This window comes from Cherax quadricarinatus, chromosome 31 (genome assembly GCF_038502225.1).
Source record: "Cherax quadricarinatus isolate ZL_2023a chromosome 31, ASM3850222v1, whole genome shotgun sequence".
In the NCBI taxonomy this organism is placed as follows: Eukaryota; Metazoa; Arthropoda; class Malacostraca; order Decapoda; family Parastacidae; genus Cherax; species Cherax quadricarinatus.
Genome location: NC_091322.1, coordinates 13332858 through 13360484, shown reverse-complemented (window position 1 = coordinate 13360484; position 27627 = coordinate 13332858). Strand labels below are relative to the sequence as shown.

Here is a 27627-nt window from a genome sequence, read left to right as displayed (position 1 = left end):
CACTTTTGTTTTATTAATTCTCTTTATCTCTTAACATTTTATTTTTCAGAGTAGACTAAATATTTTTTACATTGACTATAAATTTTTATGACCACTGGTATTTTGAATGCTAATATTTTTCTTTTCTTTTTTTTTTCATTTTAGGTCATTGGTTTTCTTATAACCCTCCACGTGAATATTTGCCACATTTCAACAAACCATTCGGCAGTCTTCGTGAAGTACCTGGTTATAAGCATTTCATTCATGTGAGTGAATGGTATAATTCATATGTAAAATGCATCATTTCCATAATAAATTTGGTGTTATTACCCCACCTATGCATATCTGTGGCTTAGGTTATTGTTAACATTTGCCTTGATACCTCTCTACTTTTTCCTACCTGCTTTTTCCTCTTCCTTCTCTATCATTCTCTCCTTTATATTGATAAGTAAGACACATTTGCAACAGCTAGGTATCTTAATAGTTGAGTACAGAGGGAGGCAGAAGTAGTATAGGCATAAAAACCATGTAATCAGTCCATCACCCCTGATGATGTAGTTTTGAGGTGGTCAATCCCATAGTCTGGAACAACGTTCTGGACTGAGGAGCAAAACTCTTCTCCAGGCTGAGGGACTGACCACCTCAAAAGTACATCTTCAAGGGTAATGGACTGATTACATTGATTTTACATCTGTACTGCTTCTGCTGCTCCCTCTGTATTCGACTATTAAGATACCTAACTGTTACACGTGTCTTACTTATTAACTTGTTGGTATTGTATTTTTTTTTTTTTTTTTTTAACTTTCATCATCATTCAATGCTTTCACCTCACTCATACATAATCACTGCTTTTGCAGAGGTGCTCAGAACACAACAGTTTAGAAGCATATACGTATAAAGATACACAGCATATCCCTCCAAACTGCTAATATCCCAAAACCCCTCCTTTAGAGTGCAGGCATTGTACTTCCCATTTCCAGGACTCAAGTCCGGCTATATAAAAATAACTGGTTTCCCTGAATCCCTTCATTAAATATTACCCTGCTCACACTCCAACAGATCGTCAGGTCCCAATTACCATTCGTCTCCATTCACTCCTATTGAACACGCTCGTGCACGCCTGCTGGAAGTCCAAGCCCCTCGCCCACAAAACCTCCCTTACCCCTTCCTTCCAACCTTTTTGAGGACGACCCCTACCCTGCCTTCCTTCCCCTACAGATTTAAATGCTCTCCATGTCATTCTACTTTGATCCATTCTCTCTAAATGACCAAACCACCTCAACAACCCTCTTCAGCCCTCTGACTAATACTTTTATTAACTCCACACCTTCTCCTAATTACCACACTCCGAATTTTCTGCATAATACAGTGGTCCCTCAATTATCGTCCTTAATCCATTCCTGGAAGTGGGACTGTTATCGAAATAGACGATTTTCGAATAAATTTTCCCCATAAGAAATAATGTAAATACAATTAATCCGTTCCTGACACCCAGAAGTATTAAAACAAAAAAATTTTTTGCACGAAATATAGATGTAGTACGTAAACAATACAATGAGACATGATGAATGAAACATTAACAGCATAACACTTACCTTTATTGGCAATTCTTTTTAGTATATGGAAGACTGGAGGAGGAGAGAGATTGAATTACTGTTTGGAAGGGGAATCCCCTTCCATCAACACCTCAGGTATCAAGTGCTTTTCTGGGGTTACTTCTCTTCTCTGTTTCTTAATGTCACTAGGACCAGCTTGAGAGTCACTGGAGTCCTGTCTCACAAAAAAAACTGTCCAGAGAGCTCTGTTTCTGGCGTCTTTTTAAAACTTATGGGCCAAGACTCTGCCACTGTACAAGTTGCCGATATGACTTGCAACATCCTTCTCAGGGTGATGTTTCTCCATAAATCTTTCCATCCTACCCCACATTTCAAAAATCTCTTTAATTTCTGAAGAAGGCACCTTCTTCCATCTCTCTTCCTTCTCCTCTGCAGCAAAATTCTGAGCTGCGTTCTGTTGCTCTTCCTGCTGAAGCTCTTGCAGCTCCTCAGTGGTTAGCACTTCGTTATGGTCCTCCACCAACTCTTCCACATCCTCCAAACTCACATCCAACCCCATGGAAGTCCCCAGTGCCACAATAGAGTTCACAACTGACATAGGCTCATCAGGGGCCACCTCAAACACTTCAAAATCCCTCCTGTGGACACAATCTGGCCACAAGTTTCTCCAAGCAGAGTTCAAAGTCCTGGTAGTCACTCCCTCCCAAGCCTTACCTGTAAGGCTTATGCAATGGAGAATACTGAAGTGTTCTTTCCAAAAATCTCTTAGGGTCAAGTGAGTGTCTGAGGTCACATTAATGCACCTTTCAAACATTGCTTTGGTGTAGAGTTTTTTAAAGTTTGAAATAACCTGCTGGTCCATGGGCTGGAGGAGAGGAGTGGTATTCGGGGGCAAGAACTCTACTGTGATAACCCAAACTCCTTCAGAATTAGATCATCCAAGTTTGGAGGATGAGCAGGTGCATTGTCCATTACTAGGAGGCACTTGAGATCCAATTTCTTTTCCAGGGGGTAATTCTTTACACTAGGGCCAAACACTTCATTGAACCACTCTACGAAAATTTCCCTCGTGACCCATGCCTTATTATTAGATCTCCAAAACTCACACAATTGTCTCTTCATAACATTGTTTTTCTTGAGCACTCTGGGATTTTCAGAATGGTACACTAGTAACGGCTTTACTTTGAAATCCCCACTAGCATTAGCACAGAACATGAGCGTCAGCCTGTCTTTCATAGGCTTGTGTCCTGGCAGTGCATTTTCTTCCAAAAGAGGCCTGTTTTGTCACATTTGAACACTTGTTCAGGTTTCAGCCCTTCAGCCTCTATGTACTCCTGGAATTCCTGCACATATTTTTCAGCCGCTTTTTGGTCCGAACTGGCAGCCTCGCCATGCCTTTTCACACTGTGTGTGCCAGTACGCTTCTTAAATCTCTCAAACCAGCCTTTGCTGGCCTTAAATTCACTCACATCACTAGTTGCAGGCAGTTTCTTTACCAAATCGTCATGCAACTGCCTAGCCTTTTCACAAATAATCGACGTCATAAGACTATCTCCTGCTAATTGTTTCTCGTTTATCCACACCAATAATAACTTCTCAACATCTTCGAGTACTGGTGATCTCATTTTTGTCAGCAACAGCTTCTTTGATTTCCTTTTTCTTGGCTATGATGGAAGATATGGTTGTATGGGATTTGTTATACATCCTGGCCAGTTCGCCCACACGTACGCCACTTTCGTATTGTTCAATGATGTTTTTCTTAAATTCAATTGTATTTCTCACCTTCTTTACCAAAGGCTTGGTACTAGGAGCTTTCTTTGGAGCCATGGTAGCTTATTTAGTACTTGCAAGCACTAAAATGAATGGAATATTATGAAATACAGTGGACCTCCAGTTTGAGATATTAATCCGTTCCTGAGAGCTCATCGTAAACCAAAATTATCAAAAAGCGAATCAATTTTCCCCATAAGAAATAATGGAAATCAAATTAATCCGTGCAAGACACCCAAAAGTATGAAAAAAAAAATTTTACCACATGAAATATTAAGTTTAATGCACACAAACTAAAAAAGGCATGCACAGTTTGTAGTACTCTACTAACAATAGAATACATGACACTTACCTTTAATGAAGATCTGGTGATGATTGATGGGATGGAAGGAGGGGAGAGTGTTGAACTAATTGTTTAGAAGGGGAATCTCCTTCCATTAGGACTTGAGGTAGCAAGTCCTTTTCCGGGGTTACTTCCCTTCTTCTTTTAATGCCACTAGGACCAACTTGAGAGTCACTGGACCTCTGTCGCACAACAAATCTGTCCATAGAGCTCTGTACCTCCCGTTCCTTTACGATTTATCTAAAATGGGCCACAACATTGTCATTGTAATAGTCACCAGCACGGCTTGCAATAGCTGTGTTAGGGTGATTTTCATCCATAAAGGTTTGCAGTTCAACCCACTTTGCACACATTTCCTTAATTTTTGAATTAGGCACAATGGATTCCACAACTGGCATAGGCTTCTCAGGGTTAGCCCCAAATCCTTCAAAATCTTTCTTAATTTCCATACTAATTCTCACCCTTTTTACCACAGGGTTGGCACTAGAAGCTTTCTTAGGGCCCATGGTGACTTACTTTGCAGAAACAAGCACCAAAAACACTGATAATATGGAATGTACCAAATGTATCCTTAGATGTGAGCACACTGGCTGGCTTGTAAACACTGGGCCACACATGGACACGTCTCGGACGAATTGCGTATACCGGGTTTTTTAACGGTAATCGAGGCAAAATTTTTGCGTCAAAATGTATCGAATACCGGATTTATCAGATACCGATGCCATTGCAAACCGGGAGTCCACTGTATTTCGTATGAACACATGAAGGGACCATCGCTCACTGGTAAACAATGGCACACTGGCTGGGAAGGGATGCCGAGGTGCTAAGAGCCGTGAGTACGCATCCAGGTCGAAAGACGATTAGCGAGTTAACGGACCATTTGCGAGCCAATGTTTAGATGAAATAACGCAACTATTTCCGAAATGGACGACTTTCAGGCCGGACGATTATTGAGGGACCACTGTATTTACACCACACATTGCCCTTAGACAGGATGTCTCTACTGCCTCCAACCGCCTCCTCGCTGCTGCATTCACAGCCCAAGCTTTACACCCATATAAGAGTGTTGGTACTACTATACTTTCATACATTCCCTTCTTTGCCGCCATGGATAACGTTTTTTTGTCTCCACATATACCTCAACGCACCACTCACCTTTTTTCCCTCATCAATTCTCTGATTAACCTCATCCTTCATAAGTCCATCCGCCGACACGTCAACTCCCAAGTATCTGAAAACATTCACTTCTTCCATACTACTCCTCCCCAATTTGATATCCAATTTTTCTTTATCTAAATCATTTGATACCCTCATCACCTTACTCTTTTCTATGTTAACTTTCAACTTTCTACCTTTACACACATTCCCAAACTCATCCACTAACCTTTGCAATTTTTCTTTAGAATCTCCCATAAGCACAGCAAAAAGCAACTGTGTCAATTCCCATTTTGTATTTGATTCCCCATAATTTAATCCCACCCTCTCCCGAACACCCTAGCATTTACTTCTATTACAACCCCATCTATAAATATATTAAACAACCATGGTGACATTGCACATCCCTGTCTAAGACCTACTTTTACCAGGAAGTAGTCTCCCTCTCTTCTACACACCCTAACTGAGCCTCACTATCCTCATAAAAACTCTTTACAGCATTTAGTATCTTACCACTTATTCCATATACTTGCAACATCTGCCACATTGCTCCTCTATCTACTCTATCATATGCCTTTTCTAAATCCATAAATGCAATAAAAACTTCCCTACCTTCATCTAAATACTGTTCACATATATGCTTCAATGTAAACACTTGATCTACTCATCCCCTACCCACTCTGAAACAACCTTGCTCATCTGCAATCCTACATTCTGTCTTACCTCTAATTCTTTCAATAATAACCCTTCCATACACTTCTCCTGGTATACTCAGTAAACTTATTCCTCTATAATTTTGACAATCTCTCTTGTCTCCCTTCCCTTTATATAAAGGGACTATACATGCTCTCCACCAATCCCTAGGTACCGTCTCCTCTTTCATACGTTTTTTTTTTTTTATTATTATTATCACACTGGCCGATTCCCACCAAGGCAGGGTGGCCCGAAAAAGAAAAACTTTCACCATCATTCACTCCATCACTGTCTTGCCAGAAGGGTGCTTTACACTACAGTTTTTAAACTGCAACATTAACACCCCTCCTTCAGAGTGCAGGCACTGTACTTCCCATCTCCAGGACTCAAGTCCGGCCCACCAGTTTCCCTGAACCTCTTCATAAATGTTACTTTGCTCACACTCCAACAGCACGTCGAGTATTAAAAACCATTTGTCTCCATTCACTCCTATCAAACACGCTCACGCATGCCTGCTGGAAGTCCAAGCCACAAAACCTCCTTTACCCCCTCCCTTTAACCTTTCCTAGGCCGACCCCTACCCCGCCTTCCTTCCACTAAAGACTGATACACTCTTGAAGTCATTCTGTTTCGCTCCATTCTCTCTACATGTCCGAACCACCTCAACGTTTATTAAACAAAAATACGAACCACTCCAACACTATATTCCTCCCTGCTTTTTACATTTCTGTCATGATCCCGTCAGTTCTAGCTGCTTTACCCCCTTTCATTCTATGTAATGCCACATGCACCTCCCCCACACTCACATCTTGTTCTTCTTCACTCCTAAAAGATGGTATACCTCCCTGGCCAGTTCATGAAATTACCGCTTCCCTTTCTTCGTCGACATTTAAAAGTTCCTCAAAATATTCTCGCCATCTACCCAAAACCTCCATCTCCCCATCTACTAACTCCCCTACTCTGTTTTTAACTGACAAATCCATTCGTTCTCTAGGCTTTCTTAACTTGTTTAACTCACTCTCAACTTTTTTTTAATTATTGTAATCTTAGCCTTTTTGTAGTGGTCTAACATGAGAATTTTAGTGTCTTCTAGCTTGAAGCCTAAATTATACAAGACCTTATTCAGATTTCTGCCGATTCATGGATGTTCATTGGTTGTCTATATTTTTGTCATGATGGAGTGAGTCTGTAATAGCTCACGAAATCATAATGACACAATTGCAAACAAACCATACCACGGGCGGGGATAGAACCCGTGATCAGAGAGTTATAAAACTCCAGACCGATGCGCTAGCCACTGGGCCAGCTGGCCTAGTGACTAGCGTGGGTTCTATCCCCACTTGTGGTATGGTTTAGTCTGTAATAGTACATGTATATACATATTTGAAATGTTAAAGGTCTCACCAGGTGTTCAGAACTAGCATTTTCTCTAGAATCAACTTTGACTGCTAGGAATATTAAAATATAGGAGGTAGGGGAGAGGAAGATTATTTTCCATTAAAAGTAGGTCTTAGACAGAGATGCATGATATCAGCATGGCTGTTTAATATATTTATAGATGGGGTTGTAAAAGAAAGTGAATGCTAGGGTGTTGGGGAGAAGTGTGGGATTAAAATGTATAGAATCTAATACAAAATGGGATTTGTTACAGTTGCTCTTTGCCGATAACACTGCTTTTGGGAGATTCTGAAGAAAAATTGCAAAGATTAGTGGACAAATTTGTTAGGGCATGTAATAGAACAAAATTAAAAATGAACATAGGAAAGAACAAGGAGATGAAGGTAACAAAAATTTTAGGTAATGAAAGATTGGATATCAGATTGGAGGAAGGGAGTATGGAGGAAGTGAATGCGTTGAGATTTTGGGAATGGACTTGTTGGCAGACAAGGTGAACCATAGAATTGATGAGGGGAAAAGATGAGTGGTGCATTGAGGCATCTGTGGAGACAAAGAACATTATCCAGTGTGTGGTGTAAAGATTATGCAGAAAATTTGTAGCTTGGAGATGAGGAGGAGGTGCGGGGTTACGATGATATTATCCAGAGGGCTGAGGAGGGTTTGTTGAGGTGGTTTGGATACATAGAGAGGAAATAAAGTAGGATGACTTGGAGGGTGTATGAATTTGTAGTGGAGGGAAGGCAGGTTGCCTTAAGAAAGGTTGGAGGGTGGGGGTAGAGGATGTTTGCTAATCAAGGGGCTTGGATGTCCAGCAGGAATGTGAGCATGTTATATAGGAGTGAGTGAAAGCAAGTGGTTTATATGACTTAACAGGCTCTTGGAGTGTGAGCAGGGTAATATTTATGAAGGGATTCAGGAAAACTGGTTAGCTGGACTTGACTTCTGGAGTTGGGAAGCACAGTGCCTGCACTCTGAAGGTGTGAGGATATTTGTTTTTTAGGGGAAATCTGAACTGTAGTGTTGGTATGCCTCTGGGAAGACAGTGATAATGTGAATGATGTTGAAAGTGCTTATTTTTTTGGGAAGGGGGGGTCACCTTTCCTCAGTAGGAGACAGCCAGTGTGTAAAAAAAAAAAAAAAAGGGTAAATTTTCACTACTCAGCAATTATCAGAGCAACTGATGGATAATTTCAGGATTAGAATACAGCAGAATTATACACACAAATTACAAATATTAAAAGCATATTTTTCACTAGACATAATTTTTGGTTGATCTGTCATTTGGTGGTATAATTTTAAAGGTCAGTTTAAAAATCATGACCCTGATCTGTTTTTAAAATCTTGACACTTATTGTAACTCTACATTTATATCATGTCCATAATATTTTCTTTCTTTTTGGGTCACCCTGCCTTGGTGGGAAACTGCCGACATCTTAAAAAAAAAATTTTTTATTTCAAGTTGTGAATGTTTACCAAGCATGCCATTTGTGGACTACCGGGAGTGATATCATTCATAACATAAATTAGCAAAAAGTACAGTGAAGTATTTTAATAATGTTAGCAAGACAGATCTCCATGGGAGAGTGGAACAGAATTCTTCCCCCATAAGTTATGCGTGTCATAAGAAGTGACTAAAATGCTGGGAGCAAGGGGCTAGTAATCCCTTTTCCTGTATATATTATTAAATTTAAAAATAGAAACTTTGTTTTTCATTTTGGGCCAGCCTGTCTCGGTGGGATATGGCTGGTTTGTTGAAAGAAGAGCAAGGTGAATCTTGATAAAGAAGTCTTAATGTTTGGGAAGTTATTAATGTATCATTACTTTTAAGATGATTGTAAATAAAAACAATGATTACTTCAGGAATGCTGGGAGCGTTGTATTGACCTGTACATTGCACCACGGAAGAGAGTACTGAGGGTCAACGCTTCTTCAAAGGTATTGGAATTATTTATATTATTTATATGTTATATGCTCAAGTTGTTGAATGCTTTGTTCTTATTGTCCATAAGCATTTTATTCGCATTTACTATAAATTAACATTATTATTTTTAAAAGACTTGTAGCACTTAAATTACAGAATGGTATAGTTTGGATAAAACATGGTCATTAAATGGAAATTCATCACAATATCAGTTATGTCAAACATATTCAGTATAAAAATGATACTTGTTCCTAATTTTTTCTTAATTTATGAGAATGTTAATCTTGTGTGGGTCTTTTAATACAAAATATAGTAGAGGTCCAATCCTTCATCCTTGTAACAAATAACTTTATTCACTGGTACATTGTCTCTTGATCCCAGCCACTTCTGTCAATACAAACTAATACGTCACATTACTTGTATCATTAATGTGAGACTAACAATAAAGGAGCATTGGAAAATACGAGGTTCATCCTTGCTGATTCACTGGCACTTATTTACCGGTATCTTTCTTGACATGTGACCCCTTGAGGGTCTCAGTTCTACTAGTTTATTGTTTAAATGTTTGAAAGTGTCTGTGATCTTGAAGTTGACCTTGACCTTGCTGCCTCAGCAAGTCTATGATATTTCTCTCTCATATAAGTTTTTTATTATATTCCAACCTGGATCTTTTCTTGTTTGATGAGGGTTTTTTTTTTTTTTTAATAAGTCGGCCGTCTCCCACCGAGGCATGGCGACCCAAAAAAGAAAGAAAATCCTCAAAAAGAAAATACTACCATCATCATTCAAGACTTTCACCTCACTCACACATAATCACTGTTTTTGCAGAGGTGCTCAGAATACAACAGTTTAGAAGCATATATGTATAAAGATACACAACATATCCTTCCAAACTGCCAATATACCAAACCCCTCCTTTAAAGTGCAGGCATTGTACTTCCCATTTCCAGGACTCAAGTCCGGCTGTATAAAAATAACCGGCTTCTCTGAATCCCTTCACTAAATATTTAGTGAGGAGGTTGTATAGTAATCAAAAAATGGCTTTCCACTATTAACATTCCAGCTTTGTAATTTGAGAAATAAGCCATGACTGGTGTTTGTCATTTCTTCATTCTCCAGCCCTTCCTTATTAACCCTTTGACTGTCGCAAGCCCCTTTCTGAAACTGTCATTCTATGTCGAAAATTTTTATGAAATGATAGAGAATCTTTTCACGATGGTAATGACACCAAAAGTACGAAATTTGGTGGAAAACTCACGGAATTATGCTCCTGCGAAGTTAGCGGTCTCGGCGACATATACGCATCAGCAATTTCACCTATTTTGAGCCCTATTTTTGGCCAATTCCATTGTTCCAGTTGACCAAACTCATAGCTATTTCTTTAGAACTCTATTTTTTCTATCAATTGAGTACAAGAAAACTAATCAAAATCATCTCTATTTCTGTAATATGTTTTCTATTCTGTCAAATGAGACCATGAAAACGAGAATACAACCATAAATACTATACGAAAATATACCTCAAAGTCGGCGTTTTAATCCAAAAAAACAGTTGGAGTTTTTTTTTCTAATTATGCACTGCATGCTGCAGGATTTTTTTATATGGTGCACACTGACGACACAGACCCATTCTCTCGCATGTGGGCCTACCAGCTTTCTCCTGCTTGATTTGAAGCCGCTAGAATTATTGAGTATATATACATCCGAGACACTGGCTCGTAAGACGTATATATACGACCAAAACAGTCAAAGGGTTAATGATGCCTGCCATGTCTCAAACCTCTTCCTTTCCTCGCATATATTATATATAGTCCCTAGTAGAGGTGACATCAGTAATCACAGCTGTGTGTTTTTTTTTTTTTTTTTTACTGCCATGAGGTGTTAGTGCTCATTTGTTGATTTTGTTTGAATCCTTCCTATGTTTTGAACATATGTGTACACTTTTTTGCATTTGCCTGCTGGTTGGCTTGTTGTGGAAATTGGTAATTTAGTGAAAATGGGAGTGTGAGAGGGGAGAAGAGTTGGGATCAGTGGTCTTATTCTTTTCTGGACACTTGGGGTGGGTGATTTTGGGGTGATGGAAGGATAGTAGGAGGGGGAAATAATAGAGTAATTAGGGGCATTGGAGGTTGGTGGTGGTTCAATAGAGATTGATGCAAGTGAAGTGGATGTTTGAGGGATTGTGTTATAAGTATGAGATAGGGAAGGAACTAGTGGGAGGGGAATGAGAGCTATGGGAGTGTTGGTGGGGAAGAGAGGAAATAGGTGGGTGAGAATTGAGGAGGGGGGAATAGCTTTTGGTTGGCTGTGCTTGTTTGTGACAGGAAGTTGCTTGTCCCAACAGAGTCTGGGTATGGTGTGTGTGTTTGGGATTCCAGAGATGATATGGGATTGTTTTTACTTCTACCTGGTTCTTCTTTTTTTTTATATACATGTATATATATATACATTTCTCCTAGGTAGTAGGTTGGTAGACAGCAACCGCCCAGGGAGGTACTACCGTCCTGCCAAGTGAGTGTAAAACGAAAGCCTGTAATTGTTTTACATGATGGTAGGATTGCTGGTGTCCTTTTTTCTGTCTCATGAACATGCAAGATTTCAGGTACGTCTTGCTACTTCTACTTACACTTAGGTCACACTACACATACATGTACAAGCACATATATACACACCCCTCTGGGTTTTCTTCTATTTTCTTTCTAGTTCTTATTCTTGTTTATTTCCTCTTATCTCCATGGGGAAGTGGAACAGAATTCTTCCTCCGTAAGCCATGCGTGTTGTAAGAGGCGACTAAAATGCCGGGAGCAAGGGGCTAGTAACCTCTTCTCCTGTATATATTACTAAATTTAAAAGGAGAAACTTCAGTTTTTTCTTTTGGGCCACCCCACCTCAGTGGGATACGGCTGGTACGTTGAAAGAAGAAAGATATATATATACATTTCTCCTAGGTAGTAGGTTGGTAGACAGCAACCGCCCAGGGAGGTACTACCGTCCTGCCAAGTGAGTGTAAAACGGAAGCCTGTAATTGCTTTACATGATGGTAGGATTGCTGGTGTCTTTTTTTTCTGTCTCATACACATGCAAGATTTCAGGTACGTCTTGCTACTTCTACTTACATTTAGGTCACAATACACATACATGTACAAGCATATCTATACACACACCTCTCTGGGTTTTCTTCTATTTTCTTTCTAGTTCTTGTTCTTGTTTATTTCCTCTTACCTCCATGGGGAAGTGGAACAGAATTCTTCCTCCGTAAGCCATGCGTGTTGTAAGAGGCGACTAAAATGCCAGGAGCAAGGGGCTAGTAACCCCTTCTCCTGTAAATATTACTAAATGTAAAAGGAGAAACTTTTGTTTTTCCTTTTGGGCCACCCCGCCTCGGTGGGATACGGCCGGTGTGTTGAAAGAAAGATATAAATTTCTTCATGTTTTAATTAATTATCAAAATCTATGACATTCCTTATGCTCTTTTCATTCAAGTAAAGCATCTGCAATCACCTGAGTGGGAAGAGAAATCCACAGAGAAAGTGCTTGAGGTTAATTGTGTTTTCCTAGACTTCTGGTCACTACAGAAAGTGCCAAAAAGTATGGTGGCAGTGGAAAGTGAAATTTAGATGTGTAGGTGCATTTATCGCAATTTTGGTATTGTGGTGTCAGTGTTTTAGAGAGACATTCTGTTTCAAGCTTGGCAAAATGAATAGTGAAATGCAAAATGTTTCAGGAAGCATTTGGTGACAAAGCAGTGGGTTGGACACTGTTGTGAATGTTTTCTTGATTCATAGAAGGACAAAATTCAGTCGATCAGACGGGATAGGGAACACTCTGGTAGTCCATCAACATCAAAAACAGATGCCAACATTGAAAAAGTGATGAATACTATTCATGAAGGTCATTGTCAGAGTTTCCAGGATGTTGCAAGTGCTGTGGGGAATTTTTTATGGGTTGTGTCAAAGCATTTTGACTGAAATTTTGAGCATGAGGTGTTGAAAGTGGTAGAGGTGCTAAGATCAAAGGTATTGAAGGTAAGTGTAGAGCCTCCCAAGGAGAAGACTTCCAGTGAGACAACATGAACTAGGTGGTCAGGTAAGACTGTATAATTTTTCACAACAGTCTAGGAACTTTTTGATTGTAAATTAGGATAGATACGAGGTGCTGTCTTTATTGAAGAAATTTGGATGTCACTTTCATATGATGACTTATGAATGCCTCATCTGATTCATTTCAAATCTTCAACACTAATATTGAACTGCATTATTCCAATCATGTGCTTTGAGACACAAGGAATTGAATTATGGAATACAGGGAGTTTTTTTTGTTAATCATTATCAAGGTAGTTAGCCTTACCTACCACTCGCTCAAGAATGTTTGGCAACTGCTGGCAATTCGTAGTTTTGTTCCTTATGCCTGACACTACTATCTGGCATCACTGGTGGTCTTATTCTTGGCCTTTTACTTTGTTTTATTTGGTATATATTCTGTACTTAGTAGTCTATTTTTCAGCATTGTTTTTTACTGCCTTTGCTTAGCTCACTGATTATTACATTCCTGACCCACATAAACTCAGTGTTAAGGTTGACTAATATGCTATGGCTCCTAAGAGTCTCCCCTAAAAAGCATTGTAGGTTTCATCCCTTATATATTAACAGTTGTGACCAGTGTTCTCTTTAATTTTTTCCACTTATGTGCTGTATTAAAGTCATCATGTGCACAAGTATGGCAGTGTTGTGTACTACAGGTAGGAATTATCTGTATCATTCATGCTGTTTTGAAATTATTGTAGCCCATTAGCATATAAGAAGCAGAATGAATCTTGTGGAAAAAATCATTAAACTAACAAAATATGACCGACTCAATTAAGTCTCTTATTACTGAGAGTATGTAACTTCTGAATATTTAGTATGTGCCACTTGAGTATTGGTTGTACAAGTGCACAGCTATGAGGGAGCACTGATTGTCACCCCAAATGGTCTTGCTTAATTCCTCAATTTTTACTTTTGCTCCTTTCCCTTCACATTTGTTTCTTTTAGTTTAGACACCCTTGAATTGTAGTAACGCACTTATTCATGTTTCATTCATACCATAATTTCCCTAGGTTATTAAGATTTATCTGTTTTTGGATACAGATAAATATTCACTAAATGGGCAGTGTGCAGATGGAGATTGTTAATATTTTATATTTTTGCTTTACCAGGATCTTATACCAGTGTTACCAAAGGCTCAAGACCTACAGCCATTCCCCACCATGGAGGGACTTGTTTTCAAAGGCCATCGCTCTATTATTCGATCAATATCTATTCACCCTCTTGGCAAGTTTCTTGCATCTGGTTCAGATGATCAAACTGTGAAAAGTAAGTTGTCTTATTTTATTCACTTAATTGAAAGTTCACCTACTGACCATTTTCAGAATAACATTTTGCAATCACAGCATTTTTTTGTATTGTATTTCTTTGTAGATTCTCTAATTAAACATTTGTTTTTATTAACCTTTCTATACATAGTTGGCAGTAACCAATTATAGCCTCTTCACAGCCAATCTCAGTGAGCCTGCAAATCCAACCCATATTCATGCAATTATGTCCTGGCATTAGATTTTTTATCCATGTTTATTCTATGATCATCCTCATCTAATTTGTGTTAATATTTTGTCACCATGGTTGTTTAATATATTTATAGATGGGGTTGTAAAGGAAGTAAATGCTAGGGTGTTCGGGAGAGGGGTGGGATTAAATTTTGGGGAATCAAATTCAAAATGGGAATTGACACAGTTACTTTTTGCTGATGATACTGTGCTTATGGGAGATTCTAAAGAAAAATTGCAAAGGTTAGTGGATGAGTTTGGGAATGTGTGTAAAGGTAGAAAGTTGAAAGTGAACATAGAAAAGAGTAAGGTAATGAGGGTATCAAATGATTTAGATAAAGAAAAATTGGATATCAAATTGGGGAGGAGGAGTATGGAAGAAGTGAATGTTTTCAGATACTTGGGAGTTGACGTGTCGGCGGATGGATTTATGAAGGATGAGGTTAATCATAGAATTGATGAGGGAAAAAAGGTGAGTGGTGCGTTGAGGTATATGTGGAGTCAAAAAACGTTATCTATGGAGGCAAAGAAGGGAATGTGTGAAAGTATAGTAGTACCAGCACTCTTATATGGGTGTGAAGCTTGGGTGGTAAATGCAGCAGCGAGGAGGCGGTTGGAGGCAGTGGAGATGTCCTGTTTAAGGGCAATGTGTGGTGTAAATATTATGCAGAAAATTCAGAGTGTGGAAATTAGGAAAAGGTGTGGAGTTAATAAAAGTATTAGTCAGGGCAGAAGAGGGGTTGTTGAGGTGGTTTGGTCATTTAGAGAGAATGAATCAAAGTAGAATGACATGGAAAGCATATAAATCTATAGGGGAAGGAAGGTGGGGTAGGGGTCGTCATCGAAAGGGTTGGAGAGAGGGGGTAAAGGAGGTTTTGTGGACGAGGGGCTTGGACTTCCAGCAAGCGTGCATGAGCATGTTAGATAGAGTGAATGGAGACGAGTGGTACTTGGGACCTGACGATCTGTTGGAGTGTGAGCAGGGTAATATTTAGTGAAGGGATTCAGGGAAACCGATTATTTTCATATAGTCGGACTTGAGTCCTGGAAATGGGAAGTACAATGCCTGCACTTTAAAGGAGGGGTTTGGGATATTGGCAGTTTGGAGGGATATGTGTATCTTTATATGTGTATGCTTCTAAACTGTTGTATTCTGAGCACCTCTGCAAAAACAGTGATAATGTGTGAGTGTGGTGAAAGTGTTGAATGATGATGAAATTATTTTCTTTTTGGGGATTTTTTCTTTTTTGGGTCACCCTGCCTTGGTGGGAGACGGCCGACTTGTTGAAAAAAAAAAATTTGTGCATCTCTTCATATTATTTATACAAAGACTGTTTCTGCTTCAATCTTAAATTGAGCCTAGCTGCAGCATGGTGAAATGGTGTGAAGTAGTGAAATTGTTATGATTCATGTCATTACAACAAGAATAAACATTATTTGCAATACATGTAAATATAAACTTTGGTAGGTAGTAGGTTGGTAGACAGCAACCACCCAGGGAAGTACTAACGTCCTGCCAGATGACTGTGAAACAGAAACCTGTAACTGTTTAGCATGATGGTAGGATTGCTGGTTTCTTTTTCTGTCTCATAAACACGCTAGATGACAGGGATATCTTGCTACTCCTACTTACACTTTGGTCACACTTCACAGACATGCACATGCATATATATATACATACATCTAGGTTTTTTCTCCTTTTTCTAAATAGCTCTTGTTCTTTATTTATTCTACTGTCCATGGGGAAGTGGAAAAGAATCTTTCCTCCGTAAGCCATGCGTGTCGTATGAGGCGACTAAAATGCTGGGAGCAATGGGCTAGTAACCCCTTCTCCTGTAGGCATTTACTAAAAAAGAGAAGAAAAACTTTATAAAACTGGGATGCTTGAATGTACGTGGATGTAGTGCAGATGACAAGAAACAGATGATTGCTGATGTTATGAATGAAAAGAAGTTGGATGGCCTGGCCCTAAGCGAAACAAAGCTGAAGGGGGTAGGGGAGTTTTGGTGGGGGGAAATAAATGGGATTAAATCTGCAGTATTTGAGAGAGTTAGAGCAAAGGAAGGGGTAGCAGTAATGTTGAAGGATCAGTTATGGAAGGAGAAAAGAGAATATGAATGTGTAAATTCAAGAATTATGTGGATTAAAGTAAAGGTTGGATGCGAAAAGTGAGTCATAATAAGCGTGTATGCACCTGGAGAAGAGAGGAATGTAGAGGAGAGAGAGAGATTTTGGGAGATGTTAAGTGAATGTATAGGAGCCTTTGAACCAAGTGAGAGAGTCATTGTGGTAAGGGATCTGAATGCTAAAGTAGGAGAAACTTTTAGAGAGGGTGTGGTAGGTAAGTTTGGGGTGCCAGGTGTAAATGATAATGGGAGCCCTTTGATTGAACTTTGTATAGAAAGGGGTTTAGTTATAGGTAATACATGTTTTAAGAAAAAGAGGATAAATAAGTATACAAGATATGATGTAGGGCGAAATGACAGTAGTTTGTTGGATTATGTATTGGTAGATAAAAGACTGTTGAGTAGACTTCAGGATGTACATGTTTATAGAGGGGCCACAGATATATCAGATCACTTTCTATTTGTAGCTACACTGAGAGTAGAAGGTAGATGGGATACAAGGAGAATAGAAGCATCAGGGAAGAGAGAGGTGAAGGTTTATAAACTAAAAGAGGAGGCAGTTAGGGTAAGATATAAACAGCTATTGGAGGATAGATGGGCTAATGAGAGCATAGGAAATGGGGTCGAAGAGGTATGGGGTAGGTTTAAAAATGTAGTGTTAGAGTGTTCAGCAGAAGTTTGTGGTTACAGGAAAGTGGGTGCAGGAGGTAAGGGGAGCGATTGGTTGAATGATGATGTAAAGAGAGTAGTAAGGGAGAAAAAGTTAGCATACGAGAAGTTTTTACAAAGTAGAAGTGATGCAAGGAGGGAAGAGTATATGGAGAAAAAGAGAGAGGTTAAGAGAGTGGTGAAGCAATGTAAAAAGAGAGCAAATGAGAGAGTGGGTGAGATGTTATCAACAAATTTTGTTGAAAATAAGAAAAGTTTTGGAGTGAGATTAACAAGTTAAGGAAGCCTAGAGAACAAATGGATTTGTCAGTTAAAAATAGGAGAGGAGAGTTATTAAATGGAGAGTTAGAGGTATTGGGAAGATGGAGGGAATATTTTGAGGAATTGTTAAATGTTGATGAAGATAGGGAAGCTGTGATTTCGTGTATAGGGCAAGGAGGAATAACATCTTGTAGGAGTGAGGAAGAGCCAGTTGTGAGTGTGGGGGAAGTTCATGAGGCAGTAGGTAAAATGAAAGGGGGTAAGGCAGCCGGGATTGATGGGATAAAGATAGAAATGTTAAAAGCAGGTGGGGATATAGTTTTGGAGTGGTTGGTGCAATTATTTAATAAATGTATGGAAGAGGGTAAGGTACCTAGGGATTGGCAGAGAGCATGCATAGTTCCTTTGTATAAAGGCAAAGGGGACAAAAGAGAGGGCAAAAATTATAGGGGGATAAGTCTGTTGAGTATACCTGGTAAAGTGTATGATAGAGTTATTATTGAAAGAATTAAGAGTAAGACGGAGAATAGGATAGCAGATGAACAAGGAGGCTTTAGGAAAGGTAGGGGGTGTGTGGACCAGGTGTTTACAGTGAAACATATAAGTGAACAGTATTTAGATAAGGCTAAAGAGGTCTTTGTGGCATTTATGGATTTGGAAAAGGCGTATGACAGGGTGGATAGGGGGGCAATGTGGCAGATGTTGCAGGTGTATGGTGTAGGAGGTAGGTTACTGAAAGCAGTGAAGAGTTTTTACGAGGATAGTGAGGCTCAAGTTAGAGTATGTAGGAAAGAGGGAAATTATTTCCCAGTAAAAGTAGGCCTTAGACAAGGATGTGTGATGTCACCGTGGTTGTTTAATATATTTATAGATGGGGTTGTAAGAGAAGTAAATGCGAGGGTCTTGGCAAGAGGTGTGGAGCTAAAAGATAAAGAATCACACATAAAGTGGGAGTTGTCACAGTTGCTCTTTGCTGATGACACTGTGCTCTTGGGAGATTCTGAAGAGAAGTTGCAGAGATTGGTGGATGAATTTGGTAGGGTGTGCAAAAGAAGAAAATTAAAAGTGAATACAGGAAAGAGTAAGGTTATGAGGATAACAAAAAGATTAGGTGATGAAAGATTGGATATCAAATTGGAGGGAGAGAGTATGGAGGAGGTGAATGTATTCAGATATTTGGGAGTGGACGTGTCAGCGGATGGGTCTATGAAAGATGAGGTGAATCATAGAATTGATGAGGGGAAAAGGGTGAGTGGTGCACTTAGGAGTCTGTGGAGACAAAGAACTTCGTCCTTGGAGGCAAAGAGGGGAATGTATGAGAGTATAGTTTTACCAACGCTCTTATATGGGTGTGAAGCGTGGGTGATGAATGTTGCAGCGAGGAGAAGGCTGGAGGCAGTGGAGATGTCATGTCTGAGGGCAATGTGTGGTGTGAATATAATGCAGAGAATTCGTAGTTTGGAAGTTAGGAGGAGGTGCGGGATTACCAAAACTGTTGTCCAGAGGGCTGAGGAAGGGTTGTTGAGGTGGTTCGGACATGTAGAGAGAATGGAGCGAAACAGAGTCACTTCAAGAGTGTATCTGTCTGTAGTGGAAGGAAGGCGGGGTAGGGGTCGGCCTAGGAAAGGTTGGAGGGAGGGGGTAAAGGAGGTTTTGTGTGCGAGGGGCTTGGACTTCCAGCAGGCATGCGTGAGCGTGTTTGATAGGAGTGAATGGAGACAAATGGTTTTTAATACTTGACGTGCTGTTGGAGTGTGAGCAAAGTAACATTTATGAAGGGATTCAGGGAAACCGGCAGGCCGGACTTGAGTCCTGGAGATGGGAAGTACAGTGCCTGCACTCTGAAGGAGGGGTGTTAATGTTGCAGTTTAAAAACTGTAGTGTAAAGCACCCTTCTGGCAAGACAGTGATGGAGTGAATGATGGTGAAAGTTTTTCTTTTTCGGGCCACCCTGCCTTGGTGGGAATCGGCCAGTGTGATAATAAAAAAAAAAAATAAACTTTGGATATGTTTTGAAAAATAAACATTGTAAAGTGAGTTGATACAGAACTGATTTAAAGCCCATAATATATATCCACCTCTACATACTCCTCCAATCTGATATTCAATCTTTCAGTACCTAGAGATTTTGTAATTCTCATCACCATGCCCATTTCTATGTCCATTTTTAATCCTTAGTCTCTGTATGATGCATGTTGCTGATCCACCTGGATTTTGTGTATGACATATTCCATATACAGGTCTCCCTCAACATTCACGTTTTCAACTTTCACGGGCTTCACACATTCGCGAATTCCCAACCGCCAAATTCCCAGCCACCAAATTCCCAGCTGCCAAATCATATTTAAGTTTCCCGCCACCTGCGAGTCCCTACTACTCTCCAACCGACCCCCGCAACTGGCAGCCAGCCCTCCCACCACTCAGTGTGGTGAGTGTTTTGTTTGTTCATTATTTGCTATTAAACTACAGTATAAATAATGTAAATCCATTCATGACTGCATATTGGAATGGCTATTCGGACAGGTATTAGACGGTGACATCATGTGTTTACTCTTGAACACTGCAAAGAATTAAACATTTCTGCTACAGCTAATAATAAAAATAGTAATAATAATAATAATAATAATAAATATGATATAATTGAAGAAGGAAATTGTACAAAAATACGAGGGAGTGGTTGACACATAGTCAGTGTGACTTTGTTTATGCTGGAGTGAACATTAGTCTCCCTGCTCTTCCAAACATTTCACAATAATTCATTGTGTTTGGTGCTTGTAGACTGAGTGCGACTGGAGTGGTAGAGGCAGTGATTGAGGCAATGGTATTTAATAACATACGTGTTAATTATAATACATGTTATTAATAATAACATGTACTATTATTATTTATAACATACAGTGGACCCCCGCATAGCGACCTTAATCCGTGCAAGAGGGCTGGTTGTTATGTGAAATGTTCGGTATGCGAATGAATTTTCCCCATAAGAAATAATGGAAATCAAATTAATCCGTGCAAGACACCCAAAGTATGAAAAAAAAATTTTTTTACCACATGAAATGTTAATTTTAATACACACAAACTGAAAAAGGCATGCACAATTACATGACACTTACTTTTATTGAAGATCTGGTGATGATTGATGGGATGGGAGGAGGGGAGAGAGAGTGTTAGTGTTTAGAAGGGGAATCCCCTTCCATTAAGACTTGAGGTGTTGAGTCCTTTTCTAGGGTTACTTCCCTTCTTCTTTTAATACCACTAGGACCAGCTTCAGAGTCACTGGACTTCTTTCGCACAACATATCTGTCCATAGTGGCCTGTACCTCTCGTTCCTTTATGACTTCCCTAAAGTGTTTCACAACATTGTCAGTGTACAGGTTGCCAACACGGCTTGCAATAGCTGTGTGAGGGTGATTTTCATCCATGAAGGTTTGCACTTCAAGCCACTTTGCACAGATTTCCTTAATCTTTGTAGTAGGCAACTTCTTCAATTTCTCCCTCCCCTCCTCTGAACCAGTTTCCTCAGGTCTGGTCTCTTGCTGTTGAAGTTGATCTATCAGCTCATCAGTGGTTAGTTCTTCATTGTCGTCCTCCACCAACTCTTCCACATCATCCCCACTAACCTCCAATCCTAAGGACTTTCCCAATGCCACAATGGATTCCTCAAGTGGCATAATCCTCTCAGGGTTAGCCTCAAACCCTTCAAAATCCCTTTTGTCTACACATTCTGGCCACAGTTTCTTCCAAGCAGAGTTCAAGGTCTTCTTAGTCACTCCCTCCCAAGCCTTACCTATAAGGTTTACACAATTGAGGATATTAAAGTGATCTCTCCAAAACTCTCTTAGAGTCAGTTGAGTTTCTGAGGTCACTACAAAGCACCTTTCAGAGCTTTTGTGTACAGTTTTTTGAAGTTTGCAATAACCTGCTGGTCCATGGGCTGCAGGAGAGGAGTGGTATTAGGAGGCAAAAACTTGATGTTAATGAATTTCATGTCCCCATAAAGTCGCTCTGCCATGTCTGTAGGATGACCAGGGGCATTGTCTAACACCAGGAGGCACTTAAGTTCTAATTTGTTTTCAGTTAGGTAATCTTTCACATTGGGGGCAAATGCATGGTGTAACCAGTCATAGAAAAAGTCCCTAGTGACCCATGCCTTACTGTTTGCCCTCCACAGCACACACAAATTCTCCTTGAGGACATTCTTTTGCCTGAACGGTCTGGGAGTTTCAGAGTGATACACTAATAAAGGCTTCACTTTGCAATCACCAGTAGCATTGGAACACATTAACAAAGTAAGCCTGTCTTTCATAGGCTTATGTCCTGGGAGTGCCTTTTCCTCCTGAGTAATGTAGGTCCTGCTTGGCATTTTCTTCCAAAACAGGCCTGTTTCATCACAATTAAACACTTGTTCAGGTTTCAGTCCTTCACTTTCTATGTACTCCTTGAATTCCTGCACATATTTTTCAGCTGCTTTGTGGTCCGAACTGGCAGCCTCACCATGCCTTATCACACTATGTATGCCACTACGCTTCTTAAATCTCTCAAACCAACCTTTGCTGGCCTTAAATTCACTCACATCATCACTAGTTGCAGGCATTTTTTTATTTAAATCGTCATGCAACTTCCTAGCCTTTTCGCTTATGATCGCTTGAGAGACGCTATCTCCTGCTAGCTGTTTTTCATTTATCCACACCAATAAGAGTCTCTCAACATCTTCCATCACTTGCGATCTCTGTTTCGAAAACACAGTTGAACCTTTGGCAAGAACAGCTTCCTTGATTGCCTTTCTGTTGCCCACAATAGTAGAGATGGTTCATTTGGGTTTCTTGTACAACCTGACCAGCTCAGAGACACGCACTCCACTTTCATACTTATCAATGATCTCTTTCTTCATTTCTATTGGAATTCTCACCCTTATTGCTGTAGGGTTGGCACTAGAAGCTTTCTTGGGGTCCATGGTCACTTATTTTCCAGATAAAGCACCGAAAACACTGTAATAATACGAAATATTCCGATTGTATGCTTGGATGTTACCGCGGAGGCTGGCTGGTAAACAATGCCACCGGCGGAACATATGAGGCTGGCTCAGGCCGCACATTGGATGCGTCTCGGACGAAGGACGGTGAGCGGGTTTTTGGGCGGTATGCGAGGCCAAATTTTTGCGATCAAAGCGTCCGGTATGCGGATTGTACGGTATGCGATGCGTACGGTATGCGGGGGTCCACTGTATATGTTATTAAATACCACTGCCTCAACCGCTGAATTATTGTGAAATGTTTGGAAGAGCCGGGAGACTAATGTTCACTCCAGCATAAACAAAGTCACACTGACGATGTGTCAACCACTCCCTCGTATTTTTGTACAATTTCCTTCTTCAATTATATCGTATTTATTATTATATTATTACTATTATTACTATTGTTATTATTAGCAATAGCAGAAATGTTCAATTCTTTGCTATGTTCAAGAGTAAACACATGATGTTACCGTCTAATACCTTTCTAATAGCCATTCCAATATGCAGTCATGAATGGGTTTACATTATTTATTCTGTAGTTTAATAGCAAATAATGAACAAACAAAAAGTGGTTGGGCAAATATTTTGTTAGTGGGATGGATTGTAAAGGACCTGCCTAGTATGGGCCAACAGGCTTTCTGCAGTGTTCCTCCTTTCTTATGTTCTTATGTTAAAACACTCACCACACTGAGTGGTGGGAGGGGTGGCTGCCAGTTGTGGGGGGTCGGAGGGAGGGTAGTAGGGACTCGCAGTGGTGGAGTCTGTGGTATTTAATAACATACATGTTATTAACATACTTTTTTTTTTTATTATTATCACACTGGCCGATTCCCACCAAGGCAGGGTGGCCCGAAAAAGAAAAACTTTCACCATCATTCACTCCATCACTGTCTTGCCAGAAGGGTGCTTTACACTACAGTTTTTAAACTGCAACATTAACACCCCTCCTTCAGAGTGCAGGCACTGTACCTCCCATCTCCAGGACTCAAGTCCGGCCTGCCGGTTTCCCTGAATCCCTTCATAAATGTTACTTTGCTCACACTCCAACAGCACGTCAAGTATTAAAAACCATTTGTCTCCATTCACTCCTATCAAACACGCTCACGCATGCCTGCTGGAAGTCCAAGCCCCTCGCACACAAAACCTCCTTTACCCCCTCCCTCCAACCCTTCCTAGGCCGACCCCTACCCCGCCTTCCTTCCACTACAGACTGATACACTCTTGAAGTCATTCTGTTTCGCTCCATTCTCTCTACATGTCCGAACCACCTCAACAACCCTTCCTCAGCCCTGTGGACAACAGTTTTGGTAATCCCGCACCTCCTCCTAACTTCCAAACTACGAATTCTCTGCATTATATTCACACCACACATTGCCCTCAGACATGCCATCTCCACTGCCTCCAGCCTTCTCCTCGCTGCAACATTCATCACCCACACTTCACACCCATATAAGAGCGTTGGTAAAACTATACTCTCATACATTCCCCTCTTTGCCTCCAAGGACAAAGTTCTTTGTCTCCACAGACTCCTAAGTGCACCAGTCACTCTTTTTCCCTCATCAATTCTATGATTCACCTCATCTTTCATAGACCCATCCGCTGACACGTCCACTCCCAAATATCTGAATACGTTCACCTCCTCCATACTCTCTCCCTCCAATCTGATATTCAATCTTTCATCACCTAATCTTTTTGTTATCCTCATAACCTTACTCTTTCCTGTATTCACTTTTAATTTTCTTCTTTTGCACACCCTACCAAATTCATCCACCAATCTCTGCAGCTTCTCTTCAGAATCTCCCAAGAGCACAGTGTCATCAGCAAAGAGCAGCTGTGACAACTCCCACTTTGTGTGTGATTCTTTATCTTTTAACTCCACGCCTCTTACCAAGACCCTCGCATTTACTTCTCTTACAACCCCATCTATAAATATATTAAACAACCACGGTGACATCACACATCCTTGTCTAAGGCCTACTTTTACTGGGAAAAAATTTCCCTCTTTCCTACATACTCTAACTTGAGCCTCACTATCCTCATAAAAACTCTTCACTGCTTTCAGTAACCTACCTCCTACACCATACACTTGCAACATCTGCCACATTGCCCCCCTATCCACCCTGTCATACGCCTTTTCCAAATCCATAAATGCCACAAAGACCTCTTTAGCCTTATCTAAATACTGTTCACTTATATGTTTCACTGTAAACACCTGGTCCACACACCCCCTACCTTTCCTAAAGCCTCCTTGTTCATCTGCTATCCTATTCTCCATCTTACTCTTAATTCTTTCAATTATAACTCTACCATACACTTTACCAGGTACACTCAACAGACTTATCCCCCTATAATTTTTGCACTCTCTTTTATCCCCTTTGCCTTTATACAAAGGAACTATGCATGCTCTCTGCCAATCCCTAGGTACCTTACCCTCTTCCATACATTTATGAAATAATTGCACCAACCACTCCAAAACTATATCCCCACCTGCTTTTAACATTTCTATCTTTATCCCATCAATCCCGGCTGCCTTACCCCCTTTCATTTTACCTACTGCCTCACGAACTTCCCCCACACTCACAACTGGCTCTTCCTCACTCCTACAAGATGTTATTCCTCCTTGCCCTATACACGAAATCACAGCTTCCCTATCTTCATCAACATTTAACAATTCCTCAAAATATTCCCTCCATCTTCCCAATACCTCTAACTCTCCATTTAATAACTCTCCTCTCCTATTTTTAACTGACAAATCCATTTGTACTCTAGGCTTTCTTAACTTGTTAATCTCACTCCAAAACTTTTTCTTATTTTCAACAAAATTTGTTGATAACATCTCACCCACTCTCTCATTTGCTCTCTTTTTACATTGCTTCACCACTCTCTTAACCTCTCTCTTTTTCTCCATATACTCTTCCCTCCTTGCATCACTTCTACTTTGTAAAAACTTCTCATATGCTAACTTTTTCTCCCTTACTACTCTCTTTACATCATCATTCCACCAATCGCTCCTCTTCCCTCCTGCACCCACTTTCCTGTAACCACAAACTTCTGCTGAACACTCTAACACTACATTTTTAAACCTACCCCATACCTCTTCGACCCCATTTCCTATGCTCTCATTAGCCCATCTATCCTCCAATAGCTGTTTATATCTTACCCTAACTGCCTCCTCTTTTAGTTTATAAACCTTCACCTCTCTCTTCCCTGATGCTTCTATTCTCCTTGTATCCCATCTACCTTTTACTCTCAGTGTAGCTACAACTAGAAAGTGATCTGATATATATGTATATATATGTATATATATACACACTCATCTGAGTTTTCTTTGATTTTATCTTAATAGTTCTTGGTCTTATTAGTTTTCCTTTTATATCCATGGGGAAGTGGAATAAGAATCTTTCCTCCGTAAGCCATGCGTGTTGTAAAAGTCAACTAAAATGCCGGGAACAATGGGCTAGTAACCCCTTTTCCTGTAAAGATTACTAAAAAGAATAAGAAGAAGAAAATTGTCAAAGTGGGAAGTCTGAATGTGCGTGGATGTTGTGCAGATGATAAGAAAGAGATGATTGTGGATGTTATGAATGAGAAGAAGCTGGATGTCCTGGCTTTAAGTGAAACAAAGCTGAAGGGGGTGGGAGAGTTTCAGTGGAGAGGAATAAATGGGATTAGGTCAGGGGTTTCAAATAGAGTTAGAGCTAAAGAAGGAGTAGCAATAATGTTGAAGGATAAGCTATGGCAGGAAAAGAGGGACTATAAATGTATTAATTCAAGGATTATGTGGAGTAAAATAAAGATTGGATGTGAAAAGTGGGTTATAATAAGCGTGTATGCACCTGGAGAAAAGAGAAGTGTAGAGGAGAGAGAGAGATTTTGGGAAATGTTGAGTGAATGCGTGGGGAGTTTTGAATCAAGTGTGAGAGTAATGGTGGTTGGGGATTTCAATGCTAAAGTGGGTAAAAATGTTATGGAGGGAGTAGTAGGTAAATTTGGGGTGCCAGGGGTAAATGTAAATGGGGAGCCTTTAATTGAGCTATGCGTAGAAAGAAATTTGGTAATAAGTAATACATATTTTATGAAAAAGAGGATAAATAAATATACAAGGTATGATGTAGCACGTAATGAAAGTAGTTTATTAGATTATGTATTGGTGGATAAAAGGTTGATGGGTAGGCTCCAGGATGTACATGTTTATAGAGGGGCAACTGATATATCGGATCATTATTTAGTTGTAGCTACAGTTAGAGTAAGAGGTAGATGGGAAAAGAGGAAGGTGGCAACAACAAGTAAGAGGGAGGTGAAAGTGTATAAACTAAGGGAGGAGGAAGTTCGGGTGAGATATAAGCGACTATTGGCAGAAAGGTGGGATAGTGCAAAGATGAGTAATGGGGGGGTTGAAGAGGGTTGGAATAGTTTTAAAAATGCATTATTAGAATGTGGGGCAGAAGTTTGTGGTTATAGGAGGGTGGGTGCAGGAGGAAAGAGGAGTGATTGGTGGAATGATGAAGTAAAGGGTGTGATAAAAGAGAAAAAGGTAGCTTATGAGAGGTTTTTACAAAGCAGAAGTGTTATAAGAAGAGCAGAATATATGGAGAGTAAAAGAAAGGTAAAGAGAGTGGTGAGAGAGTGCAAAAGGAGAGCAGATGATAGAGTGGGAGAGGCACTGTCAAGAAATTTTAATGAAAATAAGAAAAAATTTTGGAGTGAGTTAAACAAGTTAAGAAAGCCAAGGGAAAATATGGATTTGTCAGTTAAAAACAGAGTAGGGGAGTTAGTAGATGGGGAGATGGAGGTATTAGGTAGATGGCGAGAATATTTTGAGGAACTTTTAAATGTTAAGGAAGAAACAGAGGCAGTAATTTCATGCACTGGTCAGGGAGGTATACCATCTTTTAGGGGTGAAGAAGAGCAGAATGTAAGTGTGGGGGAGGTACGTGAGGCATTACGTAAAATGAAAGGGGGTAAAGCAGCTGGTACTGATGGGATCATGACAGAAATGTTAAAAGCAGGGGGGGATATAGTGTTGGAGTGGTTGGTACTTTTGTTCAATAAATGTATGAAAGAGGGGAAGGTACCTAGGGATTGGCGGAGAGCATGTATAGTCCCTTTATATAAAGGGAAAGGGGACAAAAGAGACTGTAAAAATTATAGAGGAATAAGCT

General features: G+C 40.0%; 1 protein-coding gene across 2 annotated transcripts in view; it reads left to right on the top strand.

Annotated features, from left to right (window-relative positions):
- Positions 1 to 27627, top strand: part of LOC128697606 (ribosome biogenesis protein BOP1 homolog) — a 91426-nt gene that overhangs the window by 23182 nt on the left and 40617 nt on the right. For both annotated transcript variants that reach the window (XM_070090208.1, XM_070090207.1), the window contains exons 6-8: positions 145 to 245; positions 8755 to 8829; positions 14009 to 14165. In XM_070090208.1, coding sequence (XP_069946309.1) covers positions 145 to 245; positions 8755 to 8829; positions 14009 to 14165 — 333 coding nt within the window. The remainder of the gene's footprint in view (positions 1 to 144; positions 246 to 8754; positions 8830 to 14008; positions 14166 to 27627) is intronic.